Source organism: Acartia tonsa, chromosome 8, assembly GCF_053477335.1.
Source record: "Acartia tonsa isolate MP-2025a chromosome 8, ASM5347733v1, whole genome shotgun sequence".
Lineage (NCBI taxonomy): Eukaryota > Metazoa > Arthropoda > Copepoda > Calanoida > Acartiidae > Acartia > Acartia tonsa.
Window position 1 is genome coordinate 17,437,110 of NC_137267.1, and position 23,084 is coordinate 17,460,193.

General features: G+C 32.1%; 1 protein-coding gene across 1 annotated transcript in view; it reads left to right on the forward strand.

Annotated features, from left to right (window-relative positions):
* LOC145326504 (uncharacterized) overlaps positions 1 to 23,084 on the forward strand; it is a 58,701-nt gene that overhangs the window by 26,523 nt on the left and 9,094 nt on the right. Inside the window, exons 4-5 of the mRNA XM_080169875.1 lie at positions 21,177 to 21,622; positions 22,504 to 22,901. Coding sequence (XP_080026001.1) covers positions 21,177 to 21,622; positions 22,504 to 22,901 — 844 coding nt within the window. The remainder of the gene's footprint in view (positions 1 to 21,176; positions 21,623 to 22,503; positions 22,902 to 23,084) is intronic.

Sequence of the window (23,084 nt, forward strand, 5' to 3'; positions counted from 1 at the left end):
CTTTCAGCTGATTTTTTTGTTTGTTTTGTATTGGTTAGACCACTATTAAAAATGTAGCGCAAGTGTAAATATGTTTAAAATGTCAAAAAATTGTATAGGTATGTGTTTTTACTATTATAAATTATAAAGATTTAATTTTAATCAGCGGTTTTACCTACCCAACATTTTATAATGATGCGATGCATCTCTACGATTCATTAAATCAAAAAAAAAAGAAATATTAAATATCTGATTCAGATTTTTCAAAAATATACTTTTTTCCTTTACAGGACGATTGAGAATGAAAACTTTTGTTTTTGAAATATATATCTGGCCTGTACAAAGATGTTAGTTTGATAAGGTAGTCTTGGGTTAAGATGGATTCATAGACGTTCAAGGGGGGGGTAATGGGGCGATTACCCCCCCCCCCCCAAATTTAACCAATTTTTACGTACCCTAAAAATATTTAATATCCTTTTTGGGGCATATTAAGCCCTCCCCCCCACCAATCTGTAAGGGTTAAGCTTTAAAATTTTGCTATAATTAGGGTTGGTCTGTCCGTCCGTCTGGGACAGTTAACTCTTTTCTTTAATTTAAACAGGTTAGAATTGAATACTGATTCCTATTACCACAAGGAATAATGTTATTAGCAAAGCATATCTATATTCAAGTCCTGAAAATGTAATTATGTCCTTATACAGTATCCTGTATTTAAGAAGTTTGAACAAATTTGCTTCCAATTTTGTTTAGACTTATATATTAATTTTCTGCTTATTCAGTTCTGACACTCTACAAGTGTTAATTTTTGTTTGCCTTACTATTTCAAGGTTTCGCTGTTATGGATGATGTTATCCTTAAATGAAAATTGATTAGAAATGAAGCAGCTTATTTTTTGTTCTACTTTATACATACCCCCCCCCCCTCCCCCAATGTGTGATCAAGATGCCTCTGGAGATATATATAAGCCAACTTATCTTAGCATAATATTCCCCTTCCCCCACCTCCCCCATCCCCTCAATAATTATGGTTTATTTGTGCAATTGTGTTTCAATTTTTAGTGTCGTGCAGTAGTGTTCGATCCGAATCGTGCAGTACTGAACGAAAAAAAAAACTTTTTTGTCTTACATATTATCAAAAAACTTATTTCAAGACTTGTTTAAGTTTGATAAAAACTAAGAAACCATGAAAATTTCACAAAAATCGGAACACGGGAAGTAGAATTGTCACTAATGGGTTAACAAATATTTATCTATGTTTTGTTTGAGAGTTGTCTGCAAATTTGTAAATAAAAGTGATTACTTGGATCTTACCCCAGATTTTCATGTTCTCTTATAGAGTGAAAGGAAACTTATAGCGGGATAAAATAACGATTTCTCCATTCTACCCTCTTTACCTCAACTGGAAGAATGAACTGACCAATAAACAATATCCATGCTAAATTGATGACAATTTTCCCCTGTCATAATATCTAGGTAAATTTTACGTCAGTATGCGTATAGGTGTGCTACTTATTTAACATAATTAAAGTTAAATCTACTCAAACAAAATGTCCATATTCCAACTACCAATCTGTCCTTTAAGGTTCCATAAATGGCTGGAGTAATTGCAATTTTATAAGTACTTGTTTGGTAGAATTTCGTTCACATAGAATGATAAGTATAATTACAAGTAGTCTAAAAGATACACAACCTTTTAAGATTTGTGTAATTAATAAATTAATATAAGTACTTTGTTATCAGAATATCGATAATATGTCAGCTATTATCACTTTTATTTATTCCCATTAAAACAAATCATGATGATATGTCAATCATAGTCGCCTTAATGCCTTTTCGTCGAAATAAACCTTTGAAATAAAGTAAATAATTTTCTCGTATTCATTCGAATCCGGTGGATAGGAACCGGTTCTCATCCATACGAAAAAACTATGTCTAGCATCGTATTATATCCAGCTTTCTACGAATATAGAAATGTACAATCATAAGATTAAAACTAGTTTTTTTAGCCGGTGACTTAGTCACCTCGGGGCTAAAAAAACTAGTTTTAATCTTAAAATTGTACATTCTATATCCGCGGAAAGCCGTTTATAATACGATGCGAGAAATAACTATTACACTGCAGGTTTTTCACTTTCTATTAATATAAATCTGTAATCGGTAGGTTGGACAAAGATAATTGTACATTTAAATGATGATTTAAATCCTTATATGCTTGTATGCAATAAAAGAGTATACATTCAAAACAGCAAACATAAAATTTCATGAATAAAGGTAAGATTTCGTCAAATTTTTTTGGATTATTGATTAGTTAAGATTTAATTTGATGTTAAATTGGGCAACGTTTTGCCTGGGAGAGGGGGGGGGGTTCTATGTGTGATTACTCTTTGGGAGTAGGGGGTACCCTCCCAAAAATAGTTATAAACCTCCCCTAAATATAAATAAAGCTTTCCTGAAAATGACACCAACATCTGTTTAGCGGTTGGCGAGATTCTTTGTTACAGACAAACACACACACACACACAGACTAAGACATCCTGTTACTTTTACTAAAGTTTTTTGTTTGTTTGAATGCACAAACACAGCATAAATGAAAGTCTTTCAATTATTTCTCGGAAGAATAATGCAAATGGTTCTACTCTAAAGTTGAGAATAGGGTCAGATGTTAGAGAATTTAATTGCAAATCTTAGAGCCTCAAATATATCATTATATCTAAGTAAAGGGCTGTCTTTACTCTATATGTGTGTGTGCCGATAATGATAATAATTATTTTTCGCATCGTATTATGAACAGCTTTCCGCGGATAGTAAAATGAAAAAAAATCAGGGTAAGTATAGTTTTGTTAGCCCCAAGGGGCCGAAGTAAACTGGTATTGATTTAATGATTTGATTTTATTATTCATATAAAATTTTCTATAATATGATACGATGCATACGAACCGCTTCTGATCTAGCTTATATAATTCGTCTTCAAAGTCATACTGTCCAGTCCAATGTATTGTTTTTACTAAAATGTGTCCCAACATCTGCTGTATGTCAATTCAAGTATTGATCTCTAAATATGTTGTGAGGCCCGATAAATTGTTCCTGGAAAATATGTCCGTAAATAGCTCAGCAACAGCAATAAATCAATTTTATGCTGGATTTTATCCAGGGATAAGTCAACAGACGATAGAATGAAAGCATCCCCAAAGATGACAAACAAAATTAACCCTTTCGTAGATTCAAAGTATTGGTTGAAAAAATGGGACCTGATAGTTTGTAACCAACCAATAAAAAAAACAAACAATAAAAATACCCAAAGTTTTTAAGCTCACGCATAAGACAACATCGGATAAAAACTTTGGGTACTAGTTTTATTTACGGTCCAATGTCCTCTCCTCTTTGATTTTATTTGACCTTAAAATCTTTCATATTCATTATTCTTTCTAAAAACCATTGGCTGTCGCAGCTGCTACAATTAAGGGCTTTATTTCAATATATTTTATAAATATGCAGTTGCAGCGTATCAAACTTTTTAAATATAAATCTTAACCGCAGCAATGGAAGCATTTATATTCATCAACAACAGCTGTCGCCTTTTTCAAGCAGTTCGCAGCAATTTGATTCAAATTGTAGGCTGGCGAGCTCTGGATATAATATACAGAACATTATTTATGTTAAATTTAACCCAACAAGGATGACAACATTCATAAAAGCGAAGCACTGAAACGGAAGGACAAACGGACATTAATACTTGTATAGTGTCAGAACTTAATAATCAGAATATAAATGTATAAGATTTGAAGCAAAATTGTTAGTAAATTTGTTGAAAAACTGCTTGATACAGGATAATGTTTATGGACTTGGACAGACTTACATTTTAAGGACTTGATTATAGAGTTGCTTCGCTATATACTTTGTTGTTTCATGAGTCAATATGCAAAAAATCAGATAAATCGGATAATTAGATCCCATTAAAATTTGTTGTTTAAAATGGACGTACGGACATTCTGGTAATGATTATACAGTTGCTACGCTTTCTAAATCATACCATACTACTAAAGGAATCACCATGCAAAGTTTGAAATTGATAGGACAATTCTAACATGCCTAAATTAACGAAAAAAGCTATCCGTTACGGACGGACGTACGGACGGGCCGACCCTAATTATAGAAAAGCTTCGCTTTTGAAAAAGATCTTAAGATAGATTAAAAACTTAAAATGCATGAAAGATTTTCAAATAATTGAGGCAATTAAAAACGGGGATAGGGAGATTTTTAAAGAAAAATAATTTGAAGGATACGACAAAAGTAGATATTTTATCTAATTCTAAAACAGCCTAAATAATGTATGTTATTGTCTTGTAAGATCTGTAAACATCCTTTAGAAAAGCATATTATTGGTCCTATAGTTTGGTTTTAGGCTATTTGTTGGAAGCTAAGATAATTAGAGAATGTTAAATCATTGTCTATCATGTTCTACTAAATATTCTTTCCTCAGAAAAACTATCCCCTCACTTGATTATGAGTTCATTTAAATGTAAATTACCAACCAATTATGAACATTAAAACTCAATAATTGTAAAAATATACACACAAAAAAACGTTTTACAACTGAATTTTATGACAAATTTTTTCTAAAAACCAGGACTCAGCAAGAGCGCACCAAAAAGCGAAAAATTTATAGTTTTAAATCTTTGATCTGTATGAATCAACCAGTAAATTTTAATAAAAGTTATTAGTCTTAAAAATGAAATTGTCTTCGCTTTGACAAAAAATATTCTAAAATTCCAAAATCCCAAATTTTTCAATTATTTTACCCTTTAATCATATACAAAATTATACAGAAACTATGTTTTATAACAAAAAAAGGTAATTTGGGTAGAACCTAGCATTTTTCTCAACCATTTTTTGCTTCTCGTTACAAAAATGCAAAGTTTTTTAACAATTATTGCGTGTCCGTTCTTTTTTTGCGTTCATAATGGAGGTATGAAGTATGTTAAAATCGTCCCATCGTTTTAATACCTTGGATGATGATTATTGCAATAGTAGAAAATAGTAAGGATTTTATTCAGACTGTTGTTAATGTTCGTTTTTCCTTTTATCTGATTTGAAGGGCTACGGTTTTTACGAAAATATTGACCTTGTTGGCTTATGATATTTTACATAACTATATCACAAATAGTTTAAACAACATAGTCATTACGATCTTTAAAGTAAACGATTTTTAATAGCTATTTATCGCATCGTATTAAAGACAGCTTTCCGCTAATATTAAATTGAAAAATTATAAGATTTGAACCAGTTTTTTTTATATTCGTTGAAAATTGTCTGGTATTCATAATTTTCAAGCTTGACAGAGACTCCGTTCTAATCTAGCGGATATTAGACTGGTTCAAAGCCATACAGGAATAGTTATTTCTCGCATCGTATTATAAACGGCTTTCCGCGGATATAGAATGTACAATTATAAGATTAAAACCAGTTTTTTAGCCCCTAGGTGCCGTAGGCACGGGCTAAAAAAACTGGTTTTAATCTTATGATTGTACATTTTTATATTCCACTGTGGGCTAGAATTGGATCAAGACAAAAGTAAGTGCCGAGCCCTGGGACCTATGTATGGTGAAAATAGACATAAAACCATGATGATTCCAGGTAAAACCAAAATATTTCAGCGGGGGCTTTTTGAGAAAATTAGATTTGAAAATTTCAAGTTCAATTTTCACCCGCTAGGAGTTGCCGCATAATCATGACAAGAAAAGCAAATATTATTTATTTTAAATTTTGAACAACTTTGCTTTTATGAAGTCCTTCTTAAAACCTCTCTATGTATGATTTATTTTAGGCTGAATTTTCGTGACATTTGCAAAGCAAGTGATAAAAATGGCCATTTATTAACTCCCTTCAGGAGTGGTTTTATGAAGAACTTTATAAAAGCAAAGTTGTTCAAAATTTAAAATAAATAATATTTGCTTTTCTTGTCATGATTATGCGGTAACTCCTAGCGGGTGAAAATTGAACTTGAAATTTTCAAATCTAATTTTCTCAAAAAGCCCCCGCTGAAATATTTTGGTTTTACCTGGAATCATCATAGTTTTATGTCTATTTTCACCATACATAGGTCCCAGGGCTCGGCACTTACTTTTGTCTTGATTCAATTCTAGCCCACAGTGATTCGTAGAAAGCTGGATATAATACGATGCTAGACATAGTTTTTTCGTATGGATGAGAACCGGTTCCTATCCACCGGATTCGAATAAATACGAGAAAAGTGATTCCGAAAACTAACAGAAAAAAATATTTATATTTATGCAGTTAAGTCGTAATTGCATAAAAGCATCGCTGTAAAAAATTGAGGGCCAACACCTAATATTTGACCACTCCTTTTTTGTCTCTTGTGTAAATTAATCATGCCTTGATCACATAGATAATTTGATAGACTGTTAGTGAGGTAGCTAATTATGCTCTGCTTCTCTACACCCATAGTATGATGAATGTCCATCGATTAATGAATATATTTGGTTAAGCATAACCTCGTTCAATGTTAGAACATCCAAAATGTAAATGTAGAATATATTCCAATTATTAAATAACGTTGTCTGTATTCTTTATAGTATTCTATGATTAATCAACTTAAAAGAAGGGAATAAACGGATTAGAAAACTATCCCTAATTTGTTTCTTTTTCCGTTAGTGTATTTTTTGTCTTTTTATGCATTTATTGATATAATTAGATTTTTAAATTAAGATTTTGTTTTCTAAAACATAACATTTCTAATCACTTTTTTTTCATTCCCTTTTTCCTGTATAATCCCAAAACAACGCGTTTTTTAAAACAAAAATCATTATGCAAAAAGCATCAAAAAATACAACGCAGTTTATTCATGAAACAAGGATGACAACAACCTTAAGAGCAAAGCTCCACAAAACAACAGGGCATTTCTGTAATTTTAGAGACAGTACGCTTATAACGTTATGCTTAATCGTCCCAGAAATCAATTTCATCAAATTAATTGTAAGATTTATATTACTAGCAGCTGCGCCCCTAGCATCTATGAGATCTGTATTCTAAGTGATAGGAAAAGCAGAAAAAATAGCGTGAAACCCTACAGGGACCTATGTGAAGCTTCCATAGAATGGATAGCTTAATCGTTTCAGTAGTTATCAAAATATTAAGGTGAGGACAAAATACCTTACTACTTTATTAATAGAACTAGCGGCTACGCCCCTAGAGGCCTCTAGTGACACTTTAAATGCTTTTGTTTGCTACGATAATTCTTTAGTACGATACCTCCTTATTTTACGTTGAAGTCTCTCGTATTTAACAAAAATTTTCGATTTTTTTGTCATTTCTTTTGGGAGGGTGGTAGTACCCTCCCCCAAAATAGTTAAAAACCTTCCCAGGACATATGAGAATCTACCCTGTTAAGGAGAACCCGATCGGTTCAGCGGTTAGCGAGATCCTTCGGTACACACAGACAGACACACAGACAAACATCCTGTTACTTTAGTATAAGGATATCAAAATTAGCTAAATATTAAAAGTTAAAAATGGACTTATTGTTAAAAATTATAGAGTTCCATTCTGTAAAGATTGTTCCTTATTTTTACAGAAATCTTCATGCAAAGTCTAAAAAGTAATACGTCAAATCAAACATGCCTGATTAAAGATGTCTGCTATGGACTTCACGACACAGCCCTAATTTAGAGAAGCTTCATTAAAAAAAGATTAATATTGCCTAAAATTAAAACACGTTTTTTTCCATAAAATAATGATGTACAAAAAGGCCTTTAACCAGACTAGCATGATTAGAAATACATGCGAGAATTGGGTTAGGCCCATTCCCCTTAAGGCACTAATCAACCAGGGCATACCTTTACTTTTCTTAAATAGCAAAAATCTAAACATATAAGAATATGTTTCATCTGTTTAGAAGCCAACTTTTTCTTAGCTTATATGTCCCTGTAAGAAATACCCGTTTTAAAATTGATTTTAAAATCATTTGGAACCCATCAAATAAACCAGTGCACCGATAGAGAAACACATTCTATAAAATTATTTATTGGTTGACTTTAAAAATTCAGAAGTTGCTTTATTTATATTTAAATTTATTTGGTTTTGCTGCTGTTAAATGTTATAGCTGTGCTATTTATGGACATAATTGTCTTTGTTTAAAAACAGCTAAAATAAAACTTACAAAAAATGAATTTATAAATCCTAATAAAAATCTATGTTCTCATAGTTTTGCAATATTTAAATTTACCAGTCTTGGGGGCAGTCTGTAAAAGATAATGACTATTTTAGGGCTGCAGATTTTTAGGCCTCTTTTTATAAAAGTGTCCCTTCTATAAATATAATTTGTATGTAAGTTCAATGCAATATCATTTGCTTGAAAAAGATAGATCGTTGCGGCTTCAATTACAACTGCAAATGAAAGCAGGTATAATACAATGGCCGAAAATTGAAGTCCAAACCTATTGATGATACACAAAATTACTTCTCTGTAGATTACTATTAGTGGTTGAAACGTTAAAACACTCAACTCAATGAACCAACTAATCAAAATTTTATTAAGGCCCCAAAGTTGTTAAGCTATCGAAATAGAAAACGTTTTTTTTTATAAAAATTTGGGGACTAGTGTAATAAACAGCCCAGTGTCCTCTCCATCCTTGCAGAATTCGGAAAAGCTTTGAATTTTGTACACATGGACATGGAATTATCCTTGTTTCTCACTTTAATTATGTATTTTTGTGGCATGCTTAACACAATAGTGATACAAAAACAGAAAAGATAAATATTTTTTGTTATTAAAAAAAACAAATGCCAGGATTTAATTTAAAATCATGCATTAAGAGGCTTAATTATAGATATTTTGCACTTAAAATATTGTGCTTTGTCAACCTAGAAATCATAATTTAGAAATTAATCAGTAAAAAAGCATTTTACTAAAATTCGTTGTCATAACGGCTACGAAAAAACAGACTTTCTGGTTATGATTATAGATTAGTTATGCTTTTAAGATTATACCGCTTAGTTTCAAGAATCATTAGGCATGAATGTAGTAATGCCAACATGCCTAAAGTTGCCATTAGAGTTATTTAGTTTTTAAAATAAGAAACATTTTGGTTCAATTAGGAATTGACAATTTTTGTAGCACACTCAAAAGTTTTAAAGAAACAAAAAACGGATAATTTGATGATTATTAGGCTTTAAACAGGTTGTAAAATAAATACAGAGAAAAAGGGAGCAGATTGTTTTATTTTATTTTGATTTTAAGGTATTTTTTATTGTAATTGTTTTAATCGTTTATTTTACAGTTTATACATGCTAAGCTTGGTAGAACCGCTTAAATGTTTTAAACTTTTACAATGACTGTAGTCGTAGTTTCAATATTATAAATGCGTTATTTGGTAGACATTGGGAGCTAGAAGTATGTGTGTTTAAGTTTCGAAAGGAAACAAAGGATGTATACTACAGAAATGATTCTGTGAAGTTAGAAGTGATGTAATTAAAAGTTGTCCATGTCAGTCATGGACAACTTTTAATTCTTACAAATTCAAAATTTTCACTAAATGTATATTTCCCTGCGTCCTTGCCAACTACTGAACAGTTACTTGTCTGAAAACAAGGATGACAGGCCACCAATTAGCGGGTAACACAACCAATCATTATGTATTGGATAAAAATGATTCAGGGCTTCATAGTTGAAGGTTACGAAATATCAGATTTAACAAACAAAGGCTTTTCTTTTAAAATGTTTGTCCGTCTTTAGTGGAATCAGGGAAAAGGGAATGATATTCTGACAAACAATTTTAAAGGAAAATTTCCCCACAACCCCCTTCCTCTTTTCCTCCCCTTCCTACCAACCCCTCTTCAGTTATATGACAAAACAAGATATACACACAGCTAACTTCCAAAGGTTTCATGATTTTTTGTAGAATTGATTGTTACAATAGCTAGGCCTGAGTGGAATGCTGTATAGTTTTATTACAAACTTAGGTGTGCTACAAATGCTTTATAATCTTCAAACCATATACTAGGATCCCTGTAAAGATTAGGTATAATGTTGAAGACGTATCATTTCTATAATCATTACTAGAATATTTTATTTCTTTAAAATCTATTAAATTACTCAGGAAAAAGACTATTAAATAGATGAACACCACATTTGATAGATTATAATTATTATTGGTGAAAAAGTTTGGTCACTACTAGTTTTTACCAAACTAATTGAGATTTAATAAAAGATCCCAAACTTTTAAAGCTCACGAATAATAAGACGTGTTTATACAGTCCAATGTCCCCCCCCCCTTCCTTCCTTCAATTACTAATTATAATTCTTTGACTGGTAATAAATTCACTAAATTCAACGAGTAGCTCTTTCTACTTATTTGTGAATCTCACCAGGGACCGGAAGGAGGGGATATGGTACTGTAAATTACACTAGTACCCAAAGTTTTATAACCACGTTATCTTGTTCGTTGGCTATAAATCTATACATACTGTTATTGAATTGTGGTTGGTTAGTTCAAAACTAGTATTGTAAGAGTAACTTTGTTTATTATCATTGGGTATGTATATAAATTTATCTTCCATTTTCTTATCCCTTGATATCCCTGGAATGTTCCTCACACTGAGCCAGATATGCTATGTATTTCAATTTATTAAAATATTTATGTAAATAATTGTTGAGATAAAATCAACCTTATTCGACGTTCACTCAAAGCCCAAAAATAATGGACTTAAAAGTGTATTAAACTGTATATAAGACATTTGCGAATATATTGATACCATTAATTTGCCTCTTAGATAGAAAAAAGTATGTTTTATTAATATTTTTCTCTTGCTACAAATCAAATTTCAAATTTGAGTCACCAAAAATGCTAAACTAATTTTTGCTCTAGAAGAATCAATTTTAGGAGTTAGAAAGTGCTTAATACCTCATTTTAATCGCCTGGCATTGCTTTATAATATACAGGTAATGACTTGGTTTTTTATGGAACAGCTGACTAAAAAATCGAGGTTTTGTGATAAACCCACTTTTGTTGTTGCTCCATAAATGATATTTTTTTCCCCAATTTTTTTGGCTGTGAAGAAGCTTTATATATTCATATAACATCCACCTAAATTTGACTTTTGATATTTTATTTATAACATCACCAGAGGGAATTGAATTTTGGAAAAAAAATATCAATTTATATTTTACACTGCTATGCATTGTTCTTGTTCTTGTTTCTAAAAAAAATTTATATTATAAAAAAGAGAATTATTTAACGCTTCTATAGGTATGTTTATCATTTTTCTAGGCTAAATATAACTATAATTACACCATTTTAAAGTTAGACATCATAACATATTAACACAATTATTGAATCGGTCTGTATTATTAAGCTGGCAACTCTTAAAACAGCTGCATTTCATTATCCTATTATATAAAGTAGTAATCTTTTTTGTCTTCAGCTTAAGATTTCGCCCATTACAGTACCTATTGAGTTCTGTGTTTTATGGATGCTTCTTATAGGACCCTGGATAGTTTTGGAATTTTGAAAAAAATATCAATTTATATTTTACACTGCTATGCATTGTTCTCGTTCTTGTTTCTAAAAAATATTTTTTATAATTAAAAAGAGAATTATTTAATGCTTCTATAGGTATGTTAATCATTTTTCTAGTCTAAATATAACTATAATTTCAGCATTTTTTAAACATCATTATATTCAAGTTATTGTAATTTTTAAATAAAATATCAATATCAAGAACTATTGGAACAATTTTTACCATGCAAAACAAGGTGTTATAAAGTGTAGGATCCCTCACAATATCTATCTGTCTGTCTATAATGCATTACACATGTAATGCTAATAGAGAGGATGCTATAAGAGTGCTCTTATAATGTGAACTTCTCATAATTGAATGGGCTTCCTGAAACCAGAGACCATAAAGTTGGCCTAGTCACTACAAGGGGGAGTGCAGGAGTATCCAGGGGGAGGTGCTTGTAAAAGGGTAATTTTTTTTAGGGATGGGGGTAATCACCCCCTGTAATATATTATGGGGGGTATAAAACCAGCCTTTTAAATTTTTTTTAAAAGGAGTAAAGAAAATCCTTAAAACTTACAAATCTAGGAATCAAACTAGCACCCTAACCAATAATCGGTTCCATGCCAAATGTAGGAGTGGAAAAACATTGGAGGGACAAATGCTTGAGTCCCAAATGTCAGAGTGGAACAAATGCAGGAGTGGGACAAACGTTGGAGTGGACAAACGCAGGATTTTTGGGACAAACATCAGAGTGGACAAACACAGGAGTCCCAAACTTTTTTTTTTCAATTTTTAATTTTTTTATACAAACACAGCCCCCCCTACCTTCATCCTGTTACTTTTCTTAGTTAGGTTAGGTTAGGATATAGGCTAGGGGGCTGAGCGCTGCAGCCATAGTCATTATTTTGTAGACAAGGGTATAAAAAATTTCAAAATTGTAATATTATTAAAATAGTAGACACTCCTAGGTTTTATTTAAGCAATGTCCACTCCAATATTTTCCACTCCAACATTTGTCCATCTTGATGTTTGTCCACTCTGACGTTTCTCCCATTCTTACGTTTGTCCACTCCAATGTTTGGGACTCCTGCATTTGTCCACTCCGACATTTGGGACTCCTATGTTTGAGGTAGAACCCCAATAAGTAATTTCAATAAAACTTGATAAAATTATGCAAAATATCAAAGTATTCAATCCCTGAATTTCAACCATCTAACTTGAATAGGAGTAGAGAAAATCATGAAAACTTGAAATGTAGGAATCGATATAGCCCACCCCAGTTTTTTGGCAAATCCTAATGAAACTTGATGAAAATATGGAGTATTGATAGAGAGAGAGAATATTCAATCCATGAAAATTTCAGCCTTCTATCTTTTATAGAAGCCGAGAAAATATCGTTTTCCCCTTTCTGTCTCAGACAGACAGACATACCAATGAACAGACATACAGATGAATGGACAGACAATGGACGGACAAATATTTTGAATTATAGAGTAGCTTCACTACTAAAAAACTAAATAGGATAATTGTTGTACACAAATTGATTTCAGTATGTTTTAAATGAGCTTACTTAATCAAGGACGTCCAAGCTTTTTGATTTGGGGGGAAGGGGGGGGGAATTGAAATATCTAAATTTGGGCATCCCCATGTTCATTTTGTGGGGTAATCTTTATATAATAGAGGCAAGGACGTCAAAGCTTTTTATATTTTTTTTTTGGGGGGGGGGAAGGGGAAGATTAAAAATTATGGGGTTGCCCCAAATTAATTAATAACCCTTAACCCCCTAACCCCCCCTCCCCCACCGGGACATCCCTTTACATAAAGTAATGATTATAAAGTTGCTAAGTACCTTACTGCTACAAAAATTATCTTCCAACATTTAAGATTAATTCTAACACGCCTGAATTAACAAAAAGAGCTAACCATGGCATGGATATACACATCCTAATTGTAAAAATGTTTTGCTTTTTAAAATTGTAAATCAATTATTCAGGAATCATTTTACTTTGTTTATTTACTAGCAGCTGCGCTCCAAGCATCTAGGAGCTCTGTAATTAAAGGAGTAAGGAAATTAGTAAAATAGTCTTATACTTTACCGAAATCTTAAGCTACAGACAAAAAAGCTTTATATAATATTTATTAATTTGTAAAACTGCAAATGATAAAATATGACCAATTTTTTTCTCTTTAAAGATTCTCTTCAAACACCTCCCCCTTTTTATATAAAGATACTAATTCCCCCCCAACCCTAAGAGGATATAAGCAGTAAAAAACCCCACAGGGGGCACAATTTTCTAACACTTCTTTCTTATTTAGTCTTTTAAAAGGATTCAAAATGCATTGACATATATATATATTTTTTTTAACTCTTATTTTATACATCTTAATTGGAACTGATGATCTATTTTTATAGAGAAACATATGTATTCCATCAATAAAAAGTTAAAAAATTAAGTGTGTTTATACATATAATAATTACTATACATAATAGGATAATGAAATGCAGCTGTTTTAAGGGTTGCCAGCCTAATAATACAGACCGATTCAATAATTGTGTTAATATGTTAAGATGTCTAACTTTAAAATGGTGTAATTATAGTTATATTTAGCCTAGAAAAATGATAAACATACCTATAGAAGCGTTAAATAATTTTCTTTTTTATAATATAAATTTTTTTTAGAAACAAGAACAAGAACAATGCATAGCAGTGTAAAATATAAATTGATATTTTTTTTTCCAAAATTCAATTCCCTCTGGTGATGTTATAAATAAAATATCAAAAGTCAAATTTAGGTGGATGTTATATGAATATATAAAGCTTCTTTACAGCCAAAAAAATTGGGGAAAAAAATATCATTTATGGAGCAACAACAAAAGTGGGTTTATCACAAAACCTCGATTTTTTAGTCAGCTGTTCCATAAAAAAACAAGTCATTACCTGTATATTATAAAGCAATGCCAGGCGATTAAAATGAGGTATTAAGCACTTTCTAACTCCTAAAATTGATTCTTCTAGAGCAAAAATTAGTTTAGCATTTTTGGTGACTCAAATTTGAAATTTGATTTGTAGCAAGAGAAAAATATTAAAAAAACATACTTTTTTCTATCTAAGAGGCAAATTATTGGTATCAATATATTCGCAAATGTCTTATATACAGTTTAATACACTTTTAAGTCCATTATTTTTGGGCTTTGAGTGAACGTCGAATAAGGTTGATTTTATCTCTGTTTGGATTGATTGTAGCAAAGCAACTCTATAAGTATAAAACTGACTATTTAAAACAAAACAATTTTCATCAAATCTAACTTTAACCTTGTATTCAGGGATCTAAAGGGATATATCAATGGTCGATTATTTGATGTACATCTTCAATTATGATACACAAAATATCCTTTCTGTAGATTATAATTATTGTTTGAAACTTTTTCTGACACTCAACTTAATATCAAGCAAAATTCACCAAAAGTCAATATTAATAACGTCTCTATAAAACTTTGGGGGCTAGTGTGATAATCAACCCAATATCCCCTCCCTCACTAGCCTTCAGCCTTAAATTATCTATCCAAAAGATCTAAGTCTCTGTCTAAATTTGACTAAGTTATCATGTGTATTGTAAAATGTATCTATGTTATAACTGATAACTAGCTGATAACAACCGATTTTCTTGGGATGTTTCTGCGTTTAGGTTAAAAGAAATGTAAAAAAAGATATGCTTCAGCTAAAAGTCAATATTAAACAGTTTTATCTTGAAAATGTAAGCAAGAATTCTCTTCAATAGAGTCTACGAGTGTTAGTACGTCTATTTTAAGCATCATATTGAGGAAATTTGGAATTTTTTTTCTCGTATTCATTCGAATCCGGTGGATAGGAACCGGTTCTCATTCATACGAAAAAACTATGTCTAGCATCGTATTATATCCAGCTTTCTACGAATTTAGAAATGTACAATCATAAGATTAAAACAAGTTTTTTTAGACCGTGCCTTCGGCACCACGGGGCTAAAAAAACTGGTTTTAATCTTATAATTGTACATTCTATATCCGCGGAAAGCGGTTTATAATACGATGAAAGAAATAACTATTATTATTGAATTATCATTCTGAATTGAAAATAAAATTTTGTTTCTTTCAAGTTCAATGGAATGCAACTTTAATGTATTAGTTAATGTCGTCCTTTTGGATATTGTTATCATTATTTAGCTAGTTTTATAAACACATTTATTTGCTAATATGGTGTAACACTAAAGATGGATGGCTTCCTAAGCTGGAAGTTTTGCATAAACACGTCCAGATAAAATGATGGATTACCACTTCACATTATCTTTAAATTGGTGTTTATTTCATTCAGCAAAAAAACATTTCTATAGAGTAGCTTAAACTTTAACAATAGAACATTTTTATACATGGAAGGAGCATCTTATTGTTTTATCATTTATTGATATGTCCCTTCAAAAAAAATCTTTTTAATTTCAAAATTGAGAGAACTCAAACATAATAATGAATCAATGATGCCTTTTTTGCAGGGTTTCGGATCCGGATCCGGATCCGCAAGGATCCGCATATTTTTGAGTCCAAGGATCCGGATCCGGATCCTTGGACTCAAAAAATGCGGAAAAAATGGAAAAATCTACCTAAATTTATATAAAATCTCAGACATTCTCTTGATGAGAGCCAATCTTTAAGGTTTAGGTTCAGACTTGTAAATTAAAAGTATTTTTGACTTCGAATTAAAGAATAATTTTTTTTTGAAAAATTTGGTGATTTTTTTTTATTGTCAAGGATCCGGAACCGGATCCGGTAGGATCCGGATCCGGATCCGCACTGACCAAATTTTGAGGATCCGGATCCGGATACAATCAATGCGGATCCGAAACCCTGCTTTTTTTGCGTTATATTGTTCAATAATATCTAATAATTGTTAATAACATAAATAAAACATTTTCTCGTATTCATTCGAATCCGGTGGATTAGAACCGGTTCTAATCCGTACGAAAAAAACTGTTGGTTAGCATCGTGTTATATTCTACGAATATAAAATGTACAATCATAAGATTAAAACCAGCTTTTTTTTTAGCTCCGAGGTACATTTCATTTAAGCTGTTTATAATACGATGCGAGAAATAACTAAAAAAAGACTGGTTTTAATCTTATAATTGTACATTTTATATCCGCGGAAAGCTGTTCATAATACGATGTGAGAAATAACTATTCTGTTTACTGCAGTATTTCTTGGCAATAAAAAAGTTTGCTACAATGTATACACAAGATATATTTAACAAAAAAGATTATGAATGAAAGAGAAATGGATATGTAATAGTTATAGTGTTGTACATTTTTTTTCTAGGAGTGGCTTAGAAAGTTTTTTTTCTCATGCATAATGAATAATTTAAGCTTTTAAAAAAGGTTTAACATCATTAGGCAATAACTATTATTTTGGGCTGGCTCAGTCTCTATAAATGGGGAAATTAAAATTCTCAACATTTTTTTATTATTACAAAATAAGGGAAACGACATTGATATCAAGATTAATTACTAATTAGTACTATTATTAGTTTAAAAGTTTGAACCAACCAATCGAGATTCAATAAAATTACTCAAATTTGTAGGCCAACAAATGAGAGAACTTGTTTAGAACCAGCATAGTTTAGAGTCTATGAAAGTTTTCTTAATGGGTCAATAATCTTAACCATAACCAGGCCTCGGCAACCTCAACTATACTTAAAATTTAAATCCGTTTGAATTCTTTGCATTTTTTTTTAAAGAGAGAAATTGCCATATTTTAATAAGTGAATTTTCTTAGGTTTACAGGCGTCTGCCGAGCCCTGATAGTAACTGCATTTACGCCTGATATACTTTTTAAATGCTTTAATAAGGATTTGATTTAGTTTTAATTTTTCATGATCATTTAAAGTAGTATAAATACAAAAAGGTAGAAAACATTACTTAAGACAACTATTGATTTGTTCTATATTTGAAAAGATTAGTAAAGATATTTTGTTATTTATAGGTTGAGTTCTCTATTTGAGGAAGCTTTTAATCTTAAGATATCAATATTACTGGCTATTTTTTCAGATTCAGCATTTTCTAGCCCCCCCTCTGTCCTTCAGAGTCCCCATATTCTAGGGGCACTTTATTCGAAGGGACAAAGAGTGGCTAAGACCGTTATAGGCTAAGACTTATATTTATGAATAAAATAGTCTAAAACCATCACAGGACCTCTGAGATGCATACCTAAAATTAAGAACCCAATCGGTTCAGTATATTAACTTAAGCTTCAGACAAATAATCCTTACTACATTATATATGGATAGCTAGAATAATGTTTTCGTTTGCCCATCCAAAATAACTTTCCCATGAAGTTAAAAGGCTGAATTTATTAGCCCAATGCTCTAATATCCATAAGAGAATTGATCTAATTGAAACCAATTTTGAACTTTTTTCCATTATGGCTTTGAAACCGATCAATATCCGCTGGATTAGAACCGGTTCTAAGCCATACTGAAAAATCATGTATAGCATCGTATTACAGACCATATTCAACGAATATTAAAATAAATATTCCAAAATCAATACCCGTTCTGTTAATCCGGGCCTTCGGCCCCTCGGTGCTAACAAAATATTTAGGTTTTAATGTTATAATTTTTCACTAAAATATCCAAGGAAACCTGTCTATAATACGATGCGATAAATAACTGTTCTTCATTTAATTTAATTATTTATGCTTTACTGAAAGACATTTTTTTAAAGTGGTCATGTCTGACCTATTATCGACATAATGCTTTCTAAATGGCTATATTAATCATAACAACAGCTAAGAAGTTTAACTGGGACACACTCCCCCCCCCCCCTAAAAAAAGTTATTTAATTTCTAAAATATTTGTCCTTGTCTACTCATGAATGAGTGAGCAGGCATAGGTTATGGTTAGACCATTTTCTCCTCGGTAGGGGGCATTGCGAAGTTTTTTCTTCTGGTAGCGTAGTAGCTCTTTAGAATGAATGAGCGTTTTTTTGGTAAATATGCAGAAAATAGGAGATTTGATTTTGAAGTTTCTAAAAGATGTTTTGTCTTTTTGTTATTCAAATAGATCACAAATATACTAAACTACTAGCGGCTGCCACTTAGCATTTACTCAGGACTTATTCTTTAAAAATTAAATGGCCTAAAACCATCAAGTGACCTATTTGAAGCTTTCCCAAAATGTAGAAATCAATCGGGTCAATGGTAAGCGAGATCTAAATTTACAAAAAACTATTTCATAAGATAGGATATATACCTGTAAGTATGTTAACAGATTTTAAAAGGTTAAAAAGTTATAAGTTGCAAATTAAATTATAACTTTTTAGTCTAATTAATAAAAAGCTAGCTTTTTAATGACTTATCTGGCAAATATTCGTTTAAATAAACCTACTTATTAATTACATTAATTTATGAACATGTATTTTCTTGTTAGATTACAGGCTCCTTTTATATTACAGTATGGCTACAAGATTTATAAGGCTGGTATTCAATTGTGAAACAAAAAAACGAAATCTTCTTGGAACTCAATTAAGTTAGGCATGATTTTCAGAAGTAGGCATATTTGCAGGGATCTAAAGGGATAAGACAATGGCCGATCAATTTATGTACATCCCCAGTGAAAGTACACAAAATTACCTCTTCTGTAGATTTCAATTAACGGTTAAAACGTTTGGACACTAACTAACTAAATTAACCATCTAATAAAAATTCAACAACAATCCCAAAAGTTGTTATTCCAACGAATAAGAAAACATTATTATAAAATTTTGAGGACTATTTTGATAAACAGCCCATTGTCTCTACTAACTAACTAAATTAACCATCTAAAAAAAATTCAACAATAATCCCAAAATTTGTTATGCCAACGAATAAGAAAACATTATTATAAAACTTTGAGGACTAATTTGATAAACAGACCATTGTCTCCTCCCTCCCTGCATATTTGACATGTTTGTTTTAAATATATTCAAGCGTGTTAGGTTTTGACAGGGGGGTAAATGTATGTTGTAGCCTTTGCAGAGTGTGGACGCTAAAGGGCTTGCTCCCATTATGGCTGTAATTATTCAGTCTTTCTCATACACAGTCAGCTTATATATAATACAGGTTGAGAAAATGTGTTTGAAACCAATTTATGTAAAGAAGTGAGAAAACCAGCATGAAGAAATTTCCACATACCAAAACCATTCAGTGAAGCCAGCTTAAAATATAAGAAAAAATTCTTTTTCTTGTTTCCAAGATGTTTTTCTGTGTTATCTGTTGGGGAATATACTTCCCCACAAACTCTACTTGCAGACCCACCCTCCTCCTCACCCTCCTTATGGAAGAACCTCCCTACATCATTCTACAAGAACCTGTTAACCCCTTCTCCCTCCTCCCAAGCCTGACCGCTGGGTGACGCTTGGCTGAAATCTGAACCTAACTTCGCATCATCACATTGGTAAATATGGGACAAAACAATTTAGCTTGGAGATAACTAATTTGTTTTTTACATAACTCCTGATATTTCAGTTATTATCTCCTGGTTTTACTCATGCCAGGCAGCTGCCATTTTTTATGGGTAGATGGTTTCTTTATTGAAACTTTGGCGTCTTGCTGTCGACGACTTGCAGTGATCTCTGACACTTTCCCTTCAATTCAAAGTCATGGTATACACTACATAAGAAATCAGCACCGAGAAGCATTGATACCTCTCTATGTGGATCTTGTATAAAGTGTAAAAAGTGACAATAGTAAACTTCATTTAAAGCAAAGCAGACGGTTTTCCTCCATCTTTATTTCCGTGGAATCTTGACTACATCAATTTGAAGAACATATCTACTTGAAGAATAACATAAATATATTTAACTACAAATCTATTATCTTGTTGATTATCACTATTATTATCATATGTCTGCCCATGCAGAGTAACATGGGATCATTATTATTTGTTTTGGTATATGCTTACCATGAACATTATTATCCAGTATTTAATGAAAAAAATACTGATGAATGCTATATGTTTGTACACACTATAGCCCATTGTGAGTAGCCCCCTCACCCTACCCGAGCCTAGCGGGTCCAATGTCATATATTTTGACAATTTACTAATTACAAATTTTTAACTCTATTATTACTGTGTAGTTAGATTAATGTTTTTTATTATTCTTTAAATTGTTTATGTTTTTTTTTAAATTTAAATGTATGATAGTTCCTTTAAATTAATATGTGATTTAATTATGTATAGTTTGTTCTTAAAAGAATAAATTATTAAATAAGAAAAAAAAAAAAAAAAAAAAAAAAAAAAAAAAAAAATGTTGAAGGAGCTCGTGTAATGATTTTAGAAGGTCTATTTGGAAGAAATCCTCCTATTTTGTTACAAATATCTTTTGTAATGAGTAAAAAAGTATACTTATTAAAAAGCTTTATGGTACTATTTAGCCAACATGAGACTTACAAAACTGGTTTTAATTTTATGATTTTTATTTTAATATTCGTGGAAAATTGTCTGTAATACGATGCTATCCTTGATTTTCAGTATGGCTGAGAACTGGTTCTAATCCAGCAAATATTAATTGGGTTTGAAGATATACTAGGAAAAAAAATTGCCAATGACCCCTTTAGTCGACGTTATGTCAACACCAAATATTACATTCAACAGGAAACTAATCTTTTTTTATTTCAGGCTTGCAGCAGAGGCAGAACTATTGGTACTGCAACAACAACACCAACTGCAGCTCAACCGCTGCCGGTGCAGCCGCCACAACCGCCGAAGACAGCATCATCAACTGAATGCCACCACTGATAATCACTACTGCAACAGTTCCAGCAATAATAGCGGCGGATACGAGAGCGGTGATGGTAATTATAACTGCCGCAGGCGTTATACACGGCGCTACAGTCAGAGCAGTCGGCGGCGTAAGAAAGAATGGCGGAAATCGTTGCCCTGCCAGTTGGAACTTAACCAAATGGCGTTTACGGCGTCTTCAATTGGTGAACTTGGCAATTTGGCCCAAAGCAACGGTGGTGAAAATGTGACAGAAGGACGTGACAACGGCAGTGGAAGGATGGCGTTGTATGGCGGTAGTTTGGTCATGTTGGATAGTGTACAAAATATGTTGGGATCGACAGGTAAAGTTTTTTAATAGCTTTGCTATTCTTTACTTTAATTTGTTACTGGAGGATTCGCCGCTAGAAGCCTTTAGAACCTTGAGGCTGGGGGAAGTCGACCCCTCCCATTTTTAATTGTAGATTTAAAAAGAAAAATGTTAACAAATTTTTTTTTTGGGGGGGGGTTATTTTTTTCCAGGATCTATTTTTCTTGGGATGGGGTGGTACTATCCCCTAACATAGTTATAACCCACCCCAGGACCTATAAGAAGCTACCCTGTATAGGAGAACCTGATCGGTTCAGCGGCTAGCGAGATACTTCGGTACAGACAAACAAACAGACAAACCGCCATCCTGTTACTTTATTATAAGGATTGTTAGAATAGTAAGTTTTGAGATGTCGAAGAAATAATTAAAGATCTTTGTATCAAATAGCTCAAATAGGAGACCATGGACTATTCATTACACTAGTACCCAAAGTTTATAACTAGGTTTTCGTAATCGTTTTCTTAAAACTTTGGGTACTTTTCATTGGTTAGTCCCTTAAATTGAGTTCCAACGTTTCAACGCATACTTTTTATTAAAGAAGGGGAAATTTTATATATCATCATTGGGGTCGTACATTCGTTTATCATTCATTGTCTTATCCCTTAAGATCCCTGCGATTTCTCCATATAATAACACGAAAAGAATGAGACGGTTAAAGTAAGTTAATTTTTAATTGATTTTTTATGATAGGATTATTAGTTAAATAAATAAATAACCGTTTATCTCTACTAGCAGTCAAGAAAATTTCTTTCCATTAAAGCCATACACTAACAGGCATACGTACAGACAAAGTCATGGACAAAACTAGTTTTAGAGAAGCTTGCTAACTAAACTTAAACTAAATTATTTTGCAGGATCTTGCTTGAGTCAAGACCTCGGGTACGAGTCCCTGCCAAAACTATTCAACAAAGATGGAACATCGCCAACCAACAATTCTCCGCCAAAAAATGCGCACACTTTCAGCGATGTCGTCAGAATGAGGAATGCCACAGGAGCGCGGCGTAAGAAGAAGAAAAAGAGCGCAGCGGTCGTGGATTACAGCAGTGTGTGTTCGTCCGGTTCTGAGTGGGACAGCTGCCATAACCGGGATAGAACCAGAAATATTAACGGTTTGGAGGATGGGGGTAACATGAGTGCGGAAAGGAATAATGTAGCAGTGGATAATGCTGGAGTATTTACGGAGACCAGTGGACGAAGCTCAGTGGCCTCTGACAGCAATTATAGCTCTCCTGAGTCACAGCTTTGGGATAAGGTAATGATAATAATTATTCTATTTATTAAAGTAGTTGGATGTCTATCTGTATGTGCTGTAACATTTCGTGAAGGTGTACACTACAGCTTTCCGCGTCAATTATTCGTAGATCCGGTTATATTCCAGCGTACATTTAATCGAATTTGAAGCCATCATTTTGTAGTTTTTAAAAAGTTTTTTTAC